This window comes from Miniopterus schreibersii (assembly GCF_964146895.1).
Source record: "Miniopterus schreibersii genome assembly, chromosome: 15".
NCBI classification, from domain to species: Eukaryota; Metazoa; Chordata; class Mammalia; order Chiroptera; family Miniopteridae; genus Miniopterus; species Miniopterus schreibersii.
This window is the reverse complement of record NC_138115.1, coordinates 46,467,036-46,486,670: the sequence shown is the minus strand read 5'-3', so window position 1 is coordinate 46,486,670 and position 19,635 is coordinate 46,467,036. Positions and strand designations below refer to the sequence as shown.

Here is a 19,635-nt window from a genome sequence, read left to right as displayed (position 1 = left end):
AACTAGACTCAAAAAGAGTACATACTGCATGATTCCATTTATATGAAGATCAAACACAGGCAAAATCAGCTTTTTGAGCTACAAGTTAGAACAGCGGATACCTTGCAAGGAAAGATGATGACAGGAATCATAACAGTCCCTGCCTCTGGGTAGTGGGTATTGACTGACTGGAAGGAGACATCAGGAACTCTCTGGGATGACTGACATGTTGTCTATCTTGTTTTGGTGATGGTACACAGGTGTATATAATTGTCCAAAGTCATCAAAAGCTCAAGATATGTGCATATCACTGTATATTAATTATACTTCAGTAAAAACTAGGTCTGTCTCTTGCCATCATAGCAGCTATTCTCTTAGCTTGAGGAACGCTTATTCTGGTCACCAGTTTTCTGGATGACTAATGCAATGAAGACTCTCCTTGAACATGAACCTTCAGACGAGCCCACAGGCATTAATTCTCTCTGCCAGTGAGTCGACGAATAGCCGGACTGTTGTTTAGCTGCGAGAGTAACTCCATCCGGAGCCACAGCTACTTAGAAAAGGCCAGCAGGACTTTGTCACTGACAGATCACCCCGTTGGGGATCTTCTCCAGGAATCACCATTTTTCATTATGATGTATGTCTAGGGACTGTACCCTACAGGGCCAACAAATATAAAACAAAGGTTCTCTTTTGAGAGGAGTAAACGCACTGTACGCGGAGAGCCAGAAGCCCAAACCCAGGCGTCCTGGGGAAGCCAGGGACCCTCTGCCCTTCACTGCCCCGCTGGAAGGGCAGGTGGATGGCCCCAGACACGTCCCTTACAAGTCCAAGGACTCTCCATGAAGAGGTGAAGCTTCTCCCTAGGAAGCAACCTCAGCCTTGGAAACTAAGTAGAATTTGAAAATAAATATTCAAGAACTCAACAGAGAGATGAAGCATCTTCCCAGTCGGTGGCTCGACTACAGGGTCACCCTAGTCAAGGTTCACCTGGCTGAGTAGCAGGAGAACTGTGACCTGGGGGCTCAGAGGCTCGTCTCAGCCTCAATTTATCCTTTCTTCCCCTGACGGTGTTTACAGTTCTTTTTAAAAATACCTGGCAGCTCTCACCTGGTTGGCTGGGCTGCCGGTCTACTAAATAGAGTTGGAGCTGCTGGCACTCTGCAGCCATCTCCCTGCCAAGGACAGTTTAACAGAATCCTGAAACTTGACCCAGGTTCCGTCTTCTGCTTCACAGATTATGCTGATAGATTCGTTATCTTCTCCATTTAAAAATTAGGGTATGATTCAGGAAGTTTGCTAAGGAACGAGATATTTACATAAACCCAAAGTACCTCCCACAAAAGTACTTATTAACCGCAAAAGGGAAAATAGTAATTCAACAGTGGAAAATACGATGAACACCAACTTAATCACATGGTCAACGCTCATATTATCAATAATAAAATCAACCCACAAGATATGGCTCGTGATAAGATGCGCTGAGCAGGGCACACTACCTCTTCTGGGATATTCTGGCTAAAATGTATATAATCTGAATCTAGTAATGAGCAAACGTGAGACAAACCCAAGTTAGATCATATCAAAGTCGTGAGAAACAAAGGCAGGCTGAGGGCGTGTTCCAAATCCAAGGACCCTAGAAAGACATGAGAACTGAGTATAATCTGTGATCCTGGATTAGAAGTGCAAATAGCTATAAACATCATTAATGGGATAGTTGGGAAAATTTGAATGCAGACTACAAAGTGGGAAATCATACTGGATCGAGGTTAAGTGTTAAATTTCATGAATTAGATAACTATATTGAAGTCACATAAGAAAAGATACTTGCTCTTGGATATACCCATGGAAGTATTTAGAATGACAGATGATCAGAGATATAATAGTTAGTCAGATAGATAGATAGATAGATAGATAGATAGATAGATAGATAGATAGATAGATAGATAGATGATAGATAGATAAAGGAGGAAGAGGAGGGGGGACAGAGGAGAGAAACCAGATGTGGAAACTGTTAACAATTATTGACTCTACGTGAATCTTTTGTCCAATGGGGTGAAAATGAGGGTGGAAAGCTGAACAGGGCTCGATCCCCTCTCTGGATCACTAGCAATCCCAGAGAAGTCAGAAGACCTCTCAGTCGATCCCAATAGAAACAAATTGAACTATTTGGGGGGAGAGGGGTATGTATGCATCCGGCTAAAACAACTGAAGTAACTCCAACCATCCTTGTCTTTTCCCGTTGTTTCCAACACTAATGCTTGCTGTGCTCTCTCACATGACAATACCCCTTTTTTCCTTAGAAATGGCACTTGCTTAAAACCTAGGCACAGGTAAAACAAAGTTATATTCAATGCCAAATTTTACCTGTTTCTGCCCTAACAAGGAAAGATTAAACATTGCTTCTCACATTGTTTCCTTCCCTTTGCTGGTTACAAACGTTTATCCATCAATATACACTTTGCACATTGCTTTAAGATCACTTTTGCCATAATCCTATAATTATGGGATTCATTTCTTCGATTTATAAACAGACTAGGATCTGCAGATATTATGTATTTTAATAGGTAGTGAGGCCTGTTTTACAATTTATAGCTCATGAATTTCTATATTTACTGCTTAGCCTTCCGGTGACAGTAAGCTACAGCTTGAATTATGATGAAGGCAATAACTATACAAAGATGCTTTGGTAATTTATTTATTCAAAAAGCACTTATTAAAAGCCTTCCACATGTCAGGCACTCTGTCAGTTATTTGGAAATTGGACAGTTGTATGAATTAGACATGGCAGCCAATCATAGATTATTTACTCTTTTCTTATACAAAAAACACACACCAAAAAAACCACATAATGGCTACAAGTTCAAATGAGAACCAACAATCAATGCCTCTTGATCGTCACAGTTTAGCACCAAGATCACAGAGATCTCTCTGGTTGTTCACTTTGGGTTTCCACATGAAACTAGAGTTGGAAAGCCAGGTGAATGTTCAACAGCCCCGCAGCCCTGAACTAGGTGAAATGTACCACATCCCAGCCTCAGGCCATCCATGCTGAGGATGCCACAAGATATCTGGGCCCTAGCTCTTGGTTTCTAAATATCATGTCCCACATCAGGGCTCCCTGGAAAAATGGCTGATTCCAGAACCAGAGCTGGGAAGTACCAGCTAAGCATGGACATCATGTGTGCTAGAAAGCACAAAAATGCTTTCTTAAAAACAGGAACTGTTCATAAAAATAACATTTATAGAGACAAAAAGTAAATTAGTGGTTGCTTGGGCAGGAGGGACCTTATTGGATGAAAATGTTATTAAACTGATTTATGGTCATGTTTAAAGTACTAAAAATCTTTGTATACTTAAAATCAGCGAATTGTATATATGTTAAATATACCTCAGTATATACAAAATCGACTTTTAAAAAGTCAGTATCACTTTGTTTTTAATCAGGAGACTAATTTCATTTCCAGAAGAAAAGAGAACATATTATATAAATACAGTCTTTAAATATAGAGTACAATGGAGTGTATGCTGAAACAGCTGAAAAAAATACAAATGAAACTCAAATTAGGTTGGAGATTTGCTGGGTGTGAGAGCCACGGGAGTGGCCAGATAAAGCTCCCGAGGGGTGAGACTAATTGGGGCAGGCTTGACACTGGGAGCGAAGCCCTGGAAGACTCGCACTATTGGGACAGGTGATGAAGGCGTTCCGGGTGTGGGAAGCAGCATAAACAAAGGCCCAGAGGCAGGAAGGAGCACCGCGCGCGGAAAGGTCAGTGAAGGCGCTGAGCACGGGCTCTGGAGAGGGCCCGGTGATGAGGCTGAAGAGGGGCACTGGGGACTCACTGGGATGGGCTTTTTCTCCACAGGGTGCAGTTTCTGATGCTGAACAAAACTGCCATACCATTTGAAGGCTTTCCCACACACCTTACATTCGTAAGGCTTCTCTCCGGTGTGAACTCTCTGATGCTGAATGGAGGCGATCTTCTGCGTGAACGCCTTGCCACACTCCTTACACTGGAAGGGCTTCTCCCCAGTATGAATTCTTTGATGGACAATGAAAAGTGACCTGCAACCAAAGGCTTTCCAGCATTCCTTGCACTTATAGAGTTTCTCCCCAGTGTGTAATCGCTGATGCTGAAGATAGGCTGCACTCCTACGGAAGGCCTTGCCGCACTCTTTGCATTCGTAGGGCTTTTCTCCAGTGTGGATCCTCTGATGCTGAGTCAAGGCCGTGTTGGAACTCAGACCTTTGCCACACTCCTTACATTCATAGGGCCCTTCTCCGACATGATTCTTCTCATGTACAATACAATCATAGCTGGACTTGAAAGCTTTGCCACATTCCTTACATTTGAAGGGCTTTTCCCCAGTGTGGCTCATCTGATGCCGAATGAGCTTTGAGTTGTACCTGAAGATTTTCCCACATTCTTTGCACTCATAGAACTTCATTCCCCCTCGAAGTATCAGATTTGGATTCAGACTGAAAGTCGACCACGTGGCGTTGGCCTTGCTTTTAAAATCAAGGTGCTGAGACACATTTCTGAGGAGTCCGCCTTCCAGCACTCCGGGCCACTCTGTTTCTCCGGAAGCTTCCTGTTTCACAGTTGGCTCTTCACCCTTGATCCACGACTCACCACCTAATCAAAGAAATCATGAGTATTCCCAATTACTGAGCTGAACAGAAAACAGAATCCAGGGGTCCTAATTCTCTCTTTTAGGATGTGATTTTTTAAAATATACCCATGAAATAGCTATAAACATCCACAAAGGAGGACAAGAGAGAAAAATAGTAACATAATTGGAGAAGTAATGACACTGGAAACAGACCAGGAAATGCCTCCTATAAGGAAGGCTGGGGGCGGAAAACTAAGACAGGTGAAATGGGCAGAATGAGAACTTCAAGAATGGGAGGGAAAGAAGGCAGGAGGGGGAAAGAGAGAAAAGAACAGAGAAGAGGGACCAGAAGAAATGGAAACATTTTTTAAAGAGACAGAGACCCAGCAGAAGAAAAAGACCAGTGAGACTGGTCAGACGTCAGCTCTAGCACGATGCGGGAGACAGAGTAGGCTGGTAACACACATGAGCAGACAACTGATCACAATGCTCCCTGTAGGTCAGGAAACCACCCCAAATTCTAAATAGTGGCCTAATAATTCCATTTTTGAATGCTCCACATAATATTCTGGAATAAAAGATTCTTGCAGAAAGTCAGCTGGAACCGAAGTTGAATTGGAGAGCTCCAGGCCACAATGGTATTACTGCTAAGCGAACCATTGTTTACAAAATCACAGTATGTGTGGGAAGTGAGGCCTGGAGCTGCCTTTCAAAAGGAAAGAAAACCAAGTAATGAAAGCCTCCCAGGACTGGTAGGCAGTCTCAGGGAAATCTGAGGCTGTGTGTACATGATGGGTGCTGTGGTGAGAGGACTATTCCTTGCCTTCTCCTATGCAACCCCATATAAGACAAATACAATGTAAACCTAAAGATTATGTCATAGGAAACTTTAAAATGCACAAAAAAGGCAAATTAAAATTCATAGCTGTGACACAAATAAATCAGTCTGACCCACAGAATCAAATTCTCCTTAAAATATGGCTGAAACCCTACTTCTCTGCCATAAAAATTGGCATAAAATTAAATATTTCCACCAGTGAAAAAGAAGTGGTTCAGGAGCTCCTGGGTCACAGTTTTCTGCAGGAGAGCACGTGTGTGTGCAGACAGGGGGTGGCCAAGCACTCCCAAGGACTGAACTTTCTGGGCTCGGGGCTGGAACTCAGTAGAAGTCAGAGTATACCGAGTACTGCCTTATGGACAACGGGGAGCTTTGTTTTCTCCTGCAGAAGAAACATTTCCAGTAAACCGGGAAGTCAAAACCAGAAACTGCTGTATTGTCTCACTCACCTGGACAGATGCCTCGCAAAACCTCTGCTTCCCAGGGATCAGTGCCCCAAGGTGCCTCCCCTCGCTCCAGCTGGGAGATCAGAACAGGTTTGGTGACTGGAAATGCTACTTCAACAAGAAAAACAGACAAGTTGAGGGAGACATCCAGAGCTCTTCCTGGGATCTCTTTTGGCCCACCCCTAACGGGCTAGTTGGGAGGGGAGAGAAACGGACTGTTCAGGAGACCAAGTGAGCCAGCCAGGGGTCTGAGGAAGGGCTCCAAACTGCTCCAAGGGAATGACAGGGAGACAGCCATTCTCCACAGGAAGAAATTTCAACCTTGCCCTTACTCAGAAGAAAGGAAACCCCCTGAGGAAGAAAGAGATCCCTCCTCAGAGGATAATGGACGGATGGAGGAATGAAGGGTCACCTAGGGCACCAGGAAGTCCTTCCCCTCAGGGCGCAGAGCTACGCTCTTCCCTGAGATGTAAAGAAGTCCAGCTTTAACACCAAAAGACACCAGGGATTTCCCCATCCAGAATTCCCAGAGGCTAGTGACTGCAGAACTCCCCCTGGAGTCATTAAACCCAAGGGCTACTAGAATTCCCCAAATATCTGAGAAAGATGTCAAACTATCACAAGGAGCCACTGAGAGACACCTTACCCAGCGCAGCCACATTTGCATAGTTCTCTAGCATCACCTCCCTGTACAGGGCCCTCTGCACAGGGTCCAGGCTGGCCCACTGGCTCTGAGTGAAGTACACGGCCACGTCCTCAAAGGTCACTGACTCCTGAAACGACAGATTCCTGCTCAAGCTCAGAGAGGGGCAGAAGGAGGCAGCCTGAACTGCGGGGTCCCCAACTCTGGGCCCTGTGGAAGGTCTGCTCTATCAAGAAGAGCACCCAGCACCCAGCCAGGGGCCCGCCCTCAGCCAGTGTTCCCACTTCCAAACATAGAACCCCAACGCACTCCCACCCGCTCAGCTCTGGGGCCCTGTCATCCTAATCGCACAGCCTGGCATCTGGGGCTCTCTGCCTGGTAATTGCATCACCCCCTATGGATCTGTCCCTCTGGCACCTCCTACCTCATGTACTCCATAATCTGGTCACCTCATTTACTATACGCCAACCACTGCAGGCAGCTGCCACTCACCCTGCTCCGCCCATCTGAAGCACACACGCACAGCCCCATCTGTTCCCGCACCTAGCTTCTCCCCAGTCTTCCCCAGCATCTTCCACTGTGTGCAGAGGAGCCACTCCTCAAAAATTTTCCCAGCAATTTGCAAATTTCTTTTATACCTTCTTACTTTATCAGAAAGCTAGCTCTGTTGAAGAAAAGCCACAGCCTCCCCTGACCACTACCTTCAGAGGTAGCTTTTTTGAGGTGCCTCAAATTTGAAGTTTATAAGAATCACCTGGAAGGCTCTTACAACAGATTCCTGACCCCGGGTATCCTCCTTCCCAGTCTGATTGAGTCAAGGGTGGGGCCCCAGAATCTGCAATTCTAAAGAGCTCCCAGGTGATGCCCAGGCTGCCAGTGGGCCACACTCTTGAGAAGCACTGTACTTTAGCAACATGTAATTATGGTGTGAATTTATTTGTTCGCAGACTGTCTATTCTGCTAACGAGAAAAGGGAACTTGTCTGCATTATTCAATACTATGCACCTAGCATTTAGAACAATGCTTATCTCTCTGGGATATGTCTCCAATTTGTTGGGCAATCTCTTCAATGAATAATTCCTCTGCTCTCGGCAGGTAATTTGTCTTTATAGAACATGATCTAGATTTCCACAGTAAGGGAGAATTTCTTGGCTTGGGTCCCCCTTTTACACTTAAACCTACACATCCTAAGTCATCACACTCCATGCACAAAACTATTTCCCCCACGCGTATTTACAGCCATCACCCTGGGAACAGACTCAAAGAGAAAACCAGAGCCTGGCCACTTAGGCCATGGTCCCTTCCTGATCACTGAAAGCTAATGCGATTTTAGAAAGACGGAAAGGAAGCTCAGCTCACCTGAGGCCAAGTTGTTTGGAGCATGGCTGATGTCCCCTGGCTTCGCGCACTGTCTTCTGGGTTTGGAAAAGCCAGAACTTAGAAGCTAAGAGAAGAGGGGCCGTGAGTGCAATGAGCCCAGTCCTGCGTCCCCGCAGCGGCCTATGGCCTTCCAGTCTCATTCCCAGCGCGGGGAGGAGGCACCCCGGCCCCTCCTGACGCCCCGGGCTCCCCACTCCCAGCGCGGGGAGGAGACTCCCGGGCCCCTCCCGACGCCCCGGCTGACGCCCCGGGCTCCCCACTTCCAGCGCGGGGAGGAGACTCCCGGGGCTCCCCCGGCTGACGCCCCGGCCTCCCTGCTCGGCCCGCGCCCTGAGCCCGCACACAGCAAGACGAGCCCTGCCACTAGTGTTGGGTCCGAACAAACCTAAGAATCTAAAAAAGCTCTTATGTGGGCATTAAACCAAAAAAAAAACAACAAACAAACAAAACAAAAACAAAGGTGCCCATGGTGAGGAGGGGCGGGAGCGGCTGGCGGCGGGTGGGGAGTGAAACCGTGGTCCCGCGGGTGACGCCAACCCCGACCCCTCGGGGACCTCCACCCAGGGAAGCAGGGGACCCCAAACCCTGAGGCGGCAGAAGCGGGCGCGGGAGGTTACTGGGCCACATAGGAAGCGGGGTCACGCTCCGGCGGGCGGGGGGCTGGGGGCTGGGCCAGGGCTCCCGGCGGCCGCGCAGCCTCGGCGAGGCCCGGACGCCCGAGCTCCGGGGCAGGGAGGGACGAGCCACCGCCGGGACCGAGTTCAGGGGCGGGGGTGCTGCGGGCACCGGGCGGACCTGGCACGTGGAACTCGCTGGAACCAACACTCTTCCTCTCCGCACCCCGAAAAGCTGGCAGCTCAAAGCCGATGCGGAAGGGAGCGCGCGCGACCGGCGCCCCTCTAGGCCGCCCGGAGGCCGCCCATCTCGGTGGTCCCAGCGGCCCGACGCCGCGTGACTGGTCGGCCCCGCGGAAGGGGTGGGGCTGGGGGCGGGGCCTCTGCCGGCGGCGGGCGTAGGACCGACTCAGGACCCGGGTGTCCCTGCGCTGGTACAACCCCGCTCCACTCGGACCTCAGCCCCTGGGCCCAGGTGGGGCCCCATCAGCGGTCGGCGCCGTTACTCCGTGGGCCGCCTGGGCTGTGCAGGTGTGGGGAGAATGGCTCCTGCCGTGTCATCTCTCAGGTGCCCACGCCAGGGGTCCTGCCTGGATCCTAGGGTGGGCGGCCCTTGGGCAAACCATGGTGTCCATTTGCCTTTTTAGAGCCCCCTCCTTCCTAGGACCAAGACGTGGGGGGGGGGGGACCTTCTGGGGCAGATCCATTTAACAACCAAAATAGTGGTGACTAAGGTTGCCAGGCATCCTGTCTATACAGGGCATGCCCTATATTGAATGGTTTAGTCTTGCTCTTTCCCAGGACAGCCTGGCCAGAGGGACAGAATGCAGGTAGCACTGACCCCGGGGCAGCGCCATGGCAAGGTGAATCAGGAGAGGTGGGAAACCTCAGTCTCTGCAGCTGTCAAGGAATCCGTCCATGTGTCAGCAAAATTAAAGCCTGAAACTGGCCGGGCCATGAACCAGGGGATCGTGGTTTGATTCCCCGTCAGGGCATATGCCCGGGTTTCGGGTTGATCCCCAGCAAGGGGCGTGCAGGAGGCAGCCGGTTAATGAGTCTCATCATTGTTTTTATTTTTATCTCTCTCTCTCTCTCTCTCTCTCCCTACCTCGCTCTGAAATTCAACAGGAAAAAAAGCACATCAGTGGTTGCCTGTGGGGAGCCAGGAGGCCAGGGGGTAGGATACAAAGGGCCTAAGCAAAGTTTGGGGGTTTGGGGCTCTGTTTATTATCTTGTGGTGATGGTTTCACTGGTGTATACACAAGTTAAAACTTATCAATGACATTCTAATGACTAACATTTATTATGCTCGTCACTGTGCTAAGCACTTCTACGTGTACTATTCGTGCAGTTGCCCTCATGGGTTTGTCTTTTCTAACTGTAAAGAAAGTTCACGTTGAGGAAACAGGACTCGGAGAATCTGAGGGGGGGCTTCATGGAAGCAGCTGAGAGTCTGAATTCAGCATCTTGCCGAGACAGGGAGAGAAGTGGGGGTTCCAGTTATGCAGAATCTCAGGGGCAGAGGCGTATGGTTAAGAATCAGCACGGGCCAGCCCGGCCGGGTGCTCAGTTGGCTGGAGCGCTGTCCCAGACGCCAGGAGGCTGCAGGTTCGATTCCCGGTCGGGGCACGTACCTGGGTTGCGGGTTCAATCCCCCCCGGGGCTCCTACGGGAGGCAACGGATCAGCGTCTCTGTCACATTGGTGTTTCTCTCTCTTTCTCGCTAACCCTCCCTCTCGCTCTAAAAATCAATAAACATACCCTCGGGTGGGGATTAAAGAAAATGAATGAGCACAGTCCAGGAAGAGCAGCGATCACACCGATGAGGATGGGGAGACGCGAGGAGAGGCGCGGGGAGCCCACCTGCGCTTAGCCCTCCCCTAGGACAGATGCCTTCTGCGTGTGTAGTTTCTTACGTGGAGTCTTCCACACCAGCTAACGGCTTCCCCACGCACCTTACACTCGTGAGGCTTCTCGCCCGCGCGCGCCGGCTGCCGCAGAACCCGCGCGACGCGAGCGCAGAGGGAAGCGAGAGAGCGCGAGCTGGGTCGTCGGTAGGGAAGCGCGCCCAGCTCGGCCGGAAGTGCGAGCACCGTTTCCTCTCTAGGACCCTGGGAGGCGGCTCGTCTCGGTGATTCCCTCTCCAGGCAGCTGAGGGCTCCGTCGCCGTTTCCGCCGACACAGAGCTGGGGGCCCCAGGTTCGGGTCCGGCCAGGCCGCAGCCGGCAGCTCCTCCGGGGGCTGTGGTGACAGTCCTGGGACTTACCCAGGCTTCCCTGGCGTTTGCCACTACGGGCTGCCCTGCCAGGTACCGGGGGACGGCTGCGCCGCCTGCACCGAGCGCCCCGGGTTCCGTGGCCGCTCGGCCCGCGGCGGCAGCATCGGGAGCGGGAAGAGGGGCCCTCGCTTCGGCGGCCGAGCGCGTGCCGGTGAGACCGTCGGCTGCCGGGGTGCGGGAACTCGGCCGGACCGCTGAACGGGGGTGGGGGGTGGGGTGCCCACCTCCCGGGGCTGCGGAGGGTCAGGGAAGATTTAAGCAGCGAGGTTTCACAAAACCTGACTGGCAGCCAGCGCGCAGGGATACCCCCGAGGGCGCGGTTCTTGCCGCCCAGAGGACAGGCGCGGGCCCCCTCAGAGGAGCCCGTCGCCCGCGAGCCCGGCGTCGTGCGCGTGCGCACACGGTGCCCGCGCCGGCGGGTGAGGGAGCGTCCTGCGCTCTGGGCCCCTGCGCCCCCGCACACGCCCAGGCTCGGGGGACGGCCGTGGCCGTGGCCGGGCACCGGGGGAAGGGCTCTGTGTCCAGACGCTCCTCCGCGGTACCGCGCTACCGCCCGTCTTCCCAACAACCCAGGACGACCTCTCCCCGCCCGGTGTGAACATTCTCCCTGCAGAGCCAAGTGCTGCACTGAGGTCACATTTCCTTTATTGTACAACTTTTTAAAAAATTCCCCGTTGCCTCTCTCTTTTCCACTAGTTGGCTTTATGATACCCTCAGTTTTTCACAAACTCTCCTTGGTATGAGGACTCAAGACTCCAGCCCTGCGCCACAACCATCATTCCGAGCCTTCACTGTCTTCCCACGGTGGGCCCGTTTTCCTGGGCACAGCGTCTTCCTGGTTCCCTCCTTCACGGGAGCGCACCCGCAAACAACGAAGGTGTTCAGTCGGGTGTGTCGGAAATGTGACCGCCACAGTCAACTGTTCCCCACATTGTGACTGCTTTTCCTAGCATGATTCTGGACGAGGGATCTTTGCGTATTTTGGAAGCTCTGACTACAGCCAGGTAAACAAGTTTGGTTTTTGCCTTGTAGTCTCCTGAATTCTGCATATTGCAGAAATTTATCAAGGAATGAAAATAAAGAAAAATCTGAAACATTGCAGCAATGATTTACATTCCTCCCTGCGCTGAGCAAACTTTTGGGGATAATGGAAATCTTCTGTGTCTTGGTTACATAACTGTATTCATTTGCCAAAACTCACCAAGCTGTATTCTTTAACAGTGAATTTTACTGTCTCTAAAGTATATTTCACTAAACCCGATCAAAACCAAAATGTCTTTCTGTGCTGTCCCTTGCAGACATAATTTCATCGTGTTATAATAACAGCATACATATCTTTTAGTACTGTATTCCCACATAATTATTTATTTTCCATGTTGCTTCTGTCCTGAAGCAGTGATTCTGAGAAGTTCAGGGTCTGTGACCACTAGCAGGGAAGTATGGCCAAACCACTGAGATCATAACATCTGGTAAAAGTGTCCTTTAAACTCTTCTTGGTGTTACCGAAGTAGTTCATTATAAAATTAAAAGCACCACCACTCACAAATTCAGATTTCATCACAGGGGACGTAGAATAGGTATGAGAACGTGTCCAAGTGCACACAGGGTAACTGATCAGGAACTGACTCTTCTGAGGCAGGAGCTACAGCAAGTCATTGTTGGGTTTCTCTTCCCTCTGGTGCTCATCACCAGTGTGACAGGCTAAGTTCACCCTGTGTATAATTTGTAGATTGCTACACTCAGGCACCTGCCTGAAATTGCACAAGCCCAAGTCACTTTTTGTACCTACATAATTGAGTGGGCACTAAAATTAAAGCTATGGGTGGAAATACAAAGGAACCAACAGAAAAAAAAAGACACCCCCCCCCCAATCATGTTCTTTCCACTGGTTATTTTCTTGTCTATTGCTTGATCACACAGGATCCTCCTAAGGTTCACTATCAAGGTAAAAATTCCGAGGCTCACATTCCTCACAGTGAGCCTCACTACTGACCCGCCAAATGGCCCTCCTGAAATCCTCAACACAATCACTGGATATTTTCCAATTACTCTCTCCCATGGGCTTTGCATCCACCCTCTCCACCCTCAATTTCTCATATTACAATCACCTATTTCATTATAATGCCATACTCCTAAAACCCAGAGGGTTCTGCAGACTTGAAACTCTGAAGGCAGGTACAGACTGTTGGTATGGGTCCACACCGGACACTGTAATACTACCATTTCCTACCCAGGGGATAGAAGAGAGTAATCAACACAGTCCTTAAATGTGAGAACTTAAGATGGAGTTGGGAAAACAATAATGACTTCCACAAGACCAGGAAAGTATCAATAAAGACATGATCAGGAGCCATGGAAACTCTGAAAACTCTAGGTGCACTGGGAGTTGAGAACGTGATGGAGCTCATGGGGAGTGAGACAAAGGATTCAGACTACAAGGGGATGGTTTCCCATGAGAAGCAAGATCCTGAAAGAAATGAACTATTTGGACAGGTGAAGAACCAGCCATCTTAGATGAGGGGAGCAGCATGAAGAGCGGCAGAGAGGAAGGAAGTAGCCCTGCACGCGGAGAAGATGGGGGAGAACCTGGCATGGCTGGGGCAGAGCACACACGTAGGGAAGGCAGAGGGGAGAGGACTGGAGAAGGGGAGTGAGGCATAACTGCAGATGGCCCTGTGACTTGGGTGGGTTTCTTCCTACTATGCAACTTCTGATGCTGAATGAAACTTGCACTCCATTTGAAGGTTTTCCCACACACCTTACACTCATAAGGCTTCTCCCCAGTGTGAACTCGCTGATGCTGAACCAGGGTGATTTTCTGATTGAACGCCTTCCCACACTCCTGGCATTCATACGGTTTCTCCCCGGTGTGGATTCTCTGATGTACAATAAAGCGGGAGCTACAACTGAAAGTTTTCCAACATTCACTGCATTTATAGAGTTTCTCCCCAGTGTGGAACCTCTGGTGCTGGAGAAACACTGAACTCCAGCGGAAGGCCTTGCCGCACTCCTTACATTCATAGGGTTTCTCTCCAGTGTGGATTCTCTGGTGCTGAATCAGGACTGAATTTGAACTGAAACTTTTCCCACACTCCTTACATTCATAGGGCTTCTCCCCAGTGTGAACTCGCTCATGGACGAAGCAGTCATAGCTACACCTGAAAGCCTTCCCACAATCCTTACATTTAAAGGGTTTCTCCCCTGTGTGGATTCGCTTGTGCCGAATAAGTTTTGAGTTGTAGCTGAAGGTTTTCCCACAGTCCTTACACTCATAGGGCTTCTCTCCACCATGGAGTTTCTGATGCTGAAGGAGGTGGGAATTCTGACTGAAGGCTTGTCCACATTCCTGACATGAGTATGGTTTCTCCCCAGTGTGGACTTTCTGGTGCCGTGACAGTTTTGAGTTATATCTGAAGGCTTTCCCACATTCTTTGCATTTGTAGGGCTTCTCATCAGTGTGAATTCCCTGATGCTGGTGAAGGTCTGAATGTGGACTGAAACATCTGCCACATTCACCACGTTTATCACACACCTGTTCTCTGGGGAGGCCCTGCAGTGTAACGAGATGCGTGCTGACACCACTGCTTCCGTCCCATTTCCTGGCTGTCCCTTCTCTGTCAGTGGTGGAGCTTTTTTGTTCCTGGGCTGTCAAATCCATGGAATCTCTCTTCTTTGAGTCTGTTTTCTTCTCCATGTCATACAGCAGGGGCTTCTCTAAACCATCCTTTAAGTGGGGGTGCTGGGGAGTAGCCACCGGCTGCATCTCTGCCCTCAGCCTGAGGGACTCGGGCTCTTTGGGAATGTTCAGCTTTGGAGTTTGCTCACCCTCGGTCTCGGTTTTAGCACCCAGCGTGGTGAAGGGAACGTGAGAGGCACCTGCCTGCGCTAGAAGAAAAGGGTTACGCGCTCTCAGCCCCACATACACACTTCCAGAGAGGGGCAGGGACACCAGGCGGTTCCCAGGGAAAGTAAACACACAGGAGGTGGGGAAGGTGGGCAGTGCCACTAGGCAACAAAAACAGTGCCGACAGCAGAAGCTGTCAATTGACACCAATGGATAAAGAAAAATGGAAATGGGACGAAGAAATTGTAGGGACAGGAAGCACCGACGAAAAGCAGGGGGAGCTGAAGGGGAGGCAAGATCTCTAAACGAGGAGAGATTGCTGGGCGAGCAGACCTAGCACCACACGATGTCCTGAGGGCGGGGAGATGCTGTCTGCAACAGTGGGTCCCATGCCCAGTCCAGGCACAAAAGCTGTCCTTACTTCACAATAGTCTGTAATCCGTAGAGAGATGTTCTCTATCACAAGCCCGACTGAACTGTGAGAACACGGTCCGTAACTGCTGAGTTCACAGAAGGACCCCTATTTCAAACCTGTAAACTGCACTCTGCGAGAGAGACTTATCTCTGAAAAGGAAACACGCCTGGCCAAGACCCTTCCAGGACTGGAGATGGCAACTGGGGGGGTTGGGGGAAACCACAGGCGCTCACTGGTGGCACCACAACGTTGAAACCTTTTCAAGCATCAAAAATTTGATCAATGAGATTTCCAGCTTAGCGTTTCTCAAGCGTTTCTCAAGAATCTCTTCTTGAGATTCTCAAGAAGAGTGGTTCTCCAAGTGTGGTCCCTGGTCATCACCTGGGAACTTGTCAGAAATGCACATTCTCGGGCCCCACACCAGTCCTGCTGAGTTAGAATCTCTGCAGGTGGCATCCAGCGGTCTGTTTCAAAGCCTCGCGAGTGACGCTGATGCCCACTAGAGTTTGAAACCCCCTGATCTAGAAACTAAAAAGGCAGCTGGAGGCTGTTAACTGAGTAAGGATGCACTGACCAATAAGGTGGTCACTAGCCGCATGTGGCAATTTAAATTGAAATTAATTAAAATGGAACAAAATTAAAAAGTCAGCTCCTCAGTTGCACCAGCCACATTTCGAGTGCTCGTGGGGCTCAGGGCCACCATATCAGACAGCACAGTTACACATCACTTCTGTCACTGTAGACAGTTCTACTGGGCAATGCTGGATAAAGCCTTGGGCAGGCTAACCAGACCACGCGCAGCTGTGGCAAAGGGAAACACAGACGACTGTAGGCAGGCTGCTGGGAAAGGCTTTTCATCCAGATGACCTGAAGTGCTGGAGCCCACCTAAGGCACAGATTAAGACGTGTGTGTGTGTGTGTGTGCACACCTGTATGTGTGTATGGTGAATGAGACCGGTTTACAGAGGCTCTAAATAGCATCAGGTCTTGAGAGAGCACGAGAACAGAGCCCAATGAATGAGAAAGGCTATCCGTCTTTCTCCGGATGGCCCTTTACATTGACCTCATTTGAATATCTTTCAAAAAAGGGAAACCATTCATTTCCAATAAATAAGCATGCTTTCCTTCAAAAGCTAATTTATAATTTAGTGTTTAGGAATTAATAAAAAGTCCATTCTTCTATACACTTTCACATAATGCGCACACACGTGTGAAATGTTCTCACAGAAACAACTTCTTACCATATTGTGTTTATATTCCTGCCCTGACCCACAGAAGCCTGTTTTCACCAAGTGTGTGAAATCCTTTAGCTTTCCAAAAAAAAAAAAAAAAGACAGAAAATGAAATCTTTGGACTGGTCTTCTCCAGTCTGGGGCTGAAGCCCTAGCGAGGGGCACGTTTCTGAGTAACAGCCATTTCCATCCCCACAACAGCCATGTGACAGAAGAAAAACCTGTTTCATGTTAAATCGCTAAAAGATGGGAGGCGGCAAAGCTGGAGAGGAAGGTGGGGCTTCTCCCGCTTACCTGTGCAGACGCCTCTCCGGGCCTCACCCCCCAGGGCTGTCCAGGGATCCAGGCCCCATGGTGCGCCCCCTCGCTCCAGCTGGAATATCAGATCTGGTTTGGGAAATGGAAATGCCGCTGAAGGAGAAAGCAAAGGAACAGGAAGCTGAGGAGAGGCCCTCCTGACCCCTCTAAGTCCACCCTCTGCTTTGCCAGGTAAAAAAAGAAGGGGCTGTCCCAGGAGACAGAGGTCAGTGTGGGGAGAGCCTGGGGCTCTAAGGCTCGAATTGTTTTGCTCAGGAGGCAGCTTATTCCCGCTCTATCTGGAAGGATAGAAAACTCCCACCATTGTTGCAGGTGTAAAGAGGGGGCCCAAGGGGACCCTCACACACAGCAGATGGGGCCAAGGTCTCCTCCGGGAGCTGGAAGAGTGGAGGAATGCGGGTGGGTGACCGGGAACCTTCTCAGCTCTCTGTGCCCAGAGCAACGCCCCTCTCAGGACAGCACCCACCAGGAAACAGGGGAGTCCTGTTTAAACCCAAGTGAACCTAGATCTTTCTCCATCAGCTACTCCTGCAACTGGAGAGTGGGGAGCTCAGCGCAAGGAGCATTACGCCCGCAGGTATGGGAGGTTCCAGGCTGCCTGGGGAGGAAGCCACAAGCCCTGTGGGCAGACGCTGAGTCTCAGGGAGGAAGCGGGACTCACCCAGGGCAGCCACACTCGCATAGTTCTCTAGCATCACCTCCCTGTACAGGGCCCTCTGCACAGGGTCCAGGCTGGCCCACTGGCTCTGAGTGAAGTACACGGCCACGTCCTCAAAGGTCACTGACTCCTGAAACGACGGGTTCCTGCTCAAGCCCTGTGTAAGGACAGAGGAGGGGCCTGAACTCCAGGGAAGGGACAAATCTACTGGAGTCCAGGGCTCTGAGCCCCATGGATGGTTTGTACCGGCAAAGAGAGCCCACGGCACCCCAGTCAGAGGCAGTCCTCAGCCAGCATTCCCATTTTCAGGGTGCACGCTTCTGGGGCCCCAACACTTGTCATCCTGGGCACACAACCCAGCACCTGCTCTTGTCTACCCGGGATCACAGTCGACCCTGTGTCTGGTTCCATGAGCGGGGACTATCTTTCTGGCATGTTTTCCAAAGTGCGCCCATCAGGTATCTGCCCTTCACCCTGCCCCCATCCATCCTGAAGCCCCCATCAGGCCCCACTCAGCTTCTCTCTGGTCTTCCCCCTCCGGGGCGATCCCACGGGCACAGAGCTCCTTTCACTCTGTGGGGAATATGGGAAGCGGGAAGCTCAGCTCACCTGGAACCACACTGTCTGGAGCATGGCCGCCGACCCCTGGCCTCGTGCACTGCGCCCTCTGTTTAGAAAAGCGAGGTCCTGCAGAGCTAGGAGGAGAGAGAACCACAGAGGCGGGGCCTGTCTTGTTTCCCACGCTCGCTTTCCCCCCTCAGTCCCTGGAGACAGATCCTTAGGGCAGTCTCGATATTCTCAGTGCGCCTTCTAGCGACGCCTGGGGTGCGGCCACTGCTCCCTCTGCACACGCTACGAATTTGCCTGGTGAGGCTGGAAATTCCTGGAAAGCGCGTGAAGCAAGAGTCAAGAGCTGCAGTGGATTCGCGGCTTTTAAGAAAATCCCCGGCCCACGACGAATGGACTCCGAGGCCGCTCGCACTGCAGGTTCGCAGGGGCCGCGGCCAAGGCCCGCGGGGCTCCGGGGAGGAGGGCGCGTACCGGGGCCCCGGACAGCCGCCCGCTGCCAGCGTTCTGGCCAGGACGGGTGGGGGCGGGGAAAGGGTAAGATGCTCCAAGTGCAGCGGACGAGGCTGATGGAGACCCGACGGGGCCTGGAAACTCCAGCCCGAGAGGCCGGCAGCGGCCCCGCAGCGGCCCCGCCCCGAGCACCGCGGGCCCCGGGACGTCAGACCGGCTCTTCGCGGACGGAAAGTCGATCGCGCCCTGCGGGCAGAAGGCTGGGCCCGAGTCCGCCCCGACGCCCCGAGCTCCGGGCCAGGGCCGCCGGGCCACCCCGGGGGGCCGCCGCTCACCCGGAGCCGGGGTCCCCGGGAAACCCGGCCGAGGCGGAAGCGCGAGCCGGGCGCCCTCAGCGCCTCTCTAGGAAGCCGGGAGGTGCCCTTCTCCATGGTTCCGCCGGGCCGGCCTCCCCCGCCGCCCTCCAACCCCAGGACGCCCCCAGCGCGGGCGCTTAGCCTTCCCTCTAGGGCTTATCGCCGGGAGTTGACGGTCCTTCCTCGAGGGCAGAGGTCCCACGTTATGCTTCTCGTGATGCTCTGAATTCCGGCTCTGACGACCACGGGCAGCAACTTAACCTCTAATGAACTGAAAGCCTCCGCCTCCCGCTTATTGGCTGATTGACGGGACTGTGACCTGAGATCACGAAGTCTGGGGTCTGCCTGGGTTCAAATCCTGACCCCACCACTTATTTGCTGTATGGCCTTGTGAAAATTACTTAATTCTGTGTCTCACTTTCTCAGTTGAGAATGGTTATAGTTTGAAGCTAAATTCGAAGTATCAACTGAGTCAATTCATGGAAAGCACTTAAAACTTCTGGTATAAGTGCTAGTTTAGTTGTTGCTGACATTTTTATTAGTCATGCGCCACTTAACAACGGGGATACATTCTGATAAACGCATTGTTAGTTAATTTCGTGGTTGTGGCAACATCAGAGAGCACCTACACAAACCTAGCTGGTATAGCCTACCACACACCTAGGCTATATGGTACAGCCTATTGCTTGGAAGCTAAAACCTGCATAGCACCTTCCAGTACTAAATACTGTAGGCAGTTGTAATACCATGTGTTTGTGTATATAAACATATCTAAACACAGAAATGATACAGTAAAAAGTGTATAAACGATGAAGGCTGTACATTTGTACAGGGCACTTACCATGCATGGAACTTGCAGACTGGAAATTGTTCTGGGAGTCAGGGAGTGGTGAGTGTGAAGGACTAGGACGTTACTGTAACACTATTGTGCACTATAAACACTGTACACTTAGGCTACACTAAGTGTATAAAACATGAGGTTAAGGAGGCTGCTGCCCAC

At 51.1% G+C, this 19,635-nt stretch overlaps 2 protein-coding genes across 10 annotated transcripts; both read right to left on the bottom strand.

Annotated features, from left to right (window-relative positions):
* Positions 1-3,401: 3,401 nt before the first annotated feature.
* Positions 3,402-8,857, bottom strand: LOC308567885 (zinc finger protein 621-like). Of its 7 annotated transcripts, none has more exons than XM_081159982.1 (5): positions 8,741-8,857; positions 7,880-7,964; positions 6,524-6,650; positions 5,881-5,988; positions 3,402-4,616 (listed from the first exon to the last, which is right to left on the bottom strand). In XM_081159982.1, the coding sequence occupies exons 2-5, from the start codon at positions 7,901-7,903 to the stop codon at positions 3,544-3,546; spliced, it is 1,332 nt and encodes a 443-aa protein (XP_081016108.1). In that variant the 5' UTR covers positions 7,904-7,964; positions 8,741-8,857; the 3' UTR covers positions 3,402-3,543. The 7 variants fall into 7 exon arrangements, with proteins under 7 accessions (XP_081016108.1, XP_081016111.1, XP_081016112.1 ...); XM_081159985.1 differs by having other exon boundaries at positions 5,881-5,985; positions 8,741-8,846; XM_081159986.1 differs by having other exon boundaries at positions 5,881-5,950; positions 8,696-8,801.
* Positions 8,858-11,420: 2,563 nt separating this feature from the next.
* ZNF619 (zinc finger protein 619) lies at positions 11,421-18,658 on the bottom strand. 3 transcript variants are annotated; one of them, XM_081159120.1, is made up of 5 exons: positions 18,303-18,658; positions 17,869-17,955; positions 17,263-17,416; positions 16,578-16,694; positions 11,421-14,677 (listed from the first exon to the last, which is right to left on the bottom strand). In XM_081159120.1, the coding sequence occupies exons 2-5, from the start codon at positions 17,890-17,892 to the stop codon at positions 13,197-13,199; spliced, it is 1,776 nt and encodes a 591-aa protein (XP_081015246.1). In that variant the 5' UTR covers positions 17,893-17,955; positions 18,303-18,658; the 3' UTR covers positions 11,421-13,196. The 3 variants fall into 3 exon arrangements, with proteins under 3 accessions (XP_081015246.1, XP_081015244.1, XP_081015245.1); XM_081159118.1 differs by having other exon boundaries at positions 17,869-18,658; XM_081159119.1 differs by having other exon boundaries at positions 16,578-16,670; positions 17,869-18,658.
* Positions 18,659-19,635: the final 977 nt, after the last annotated feature.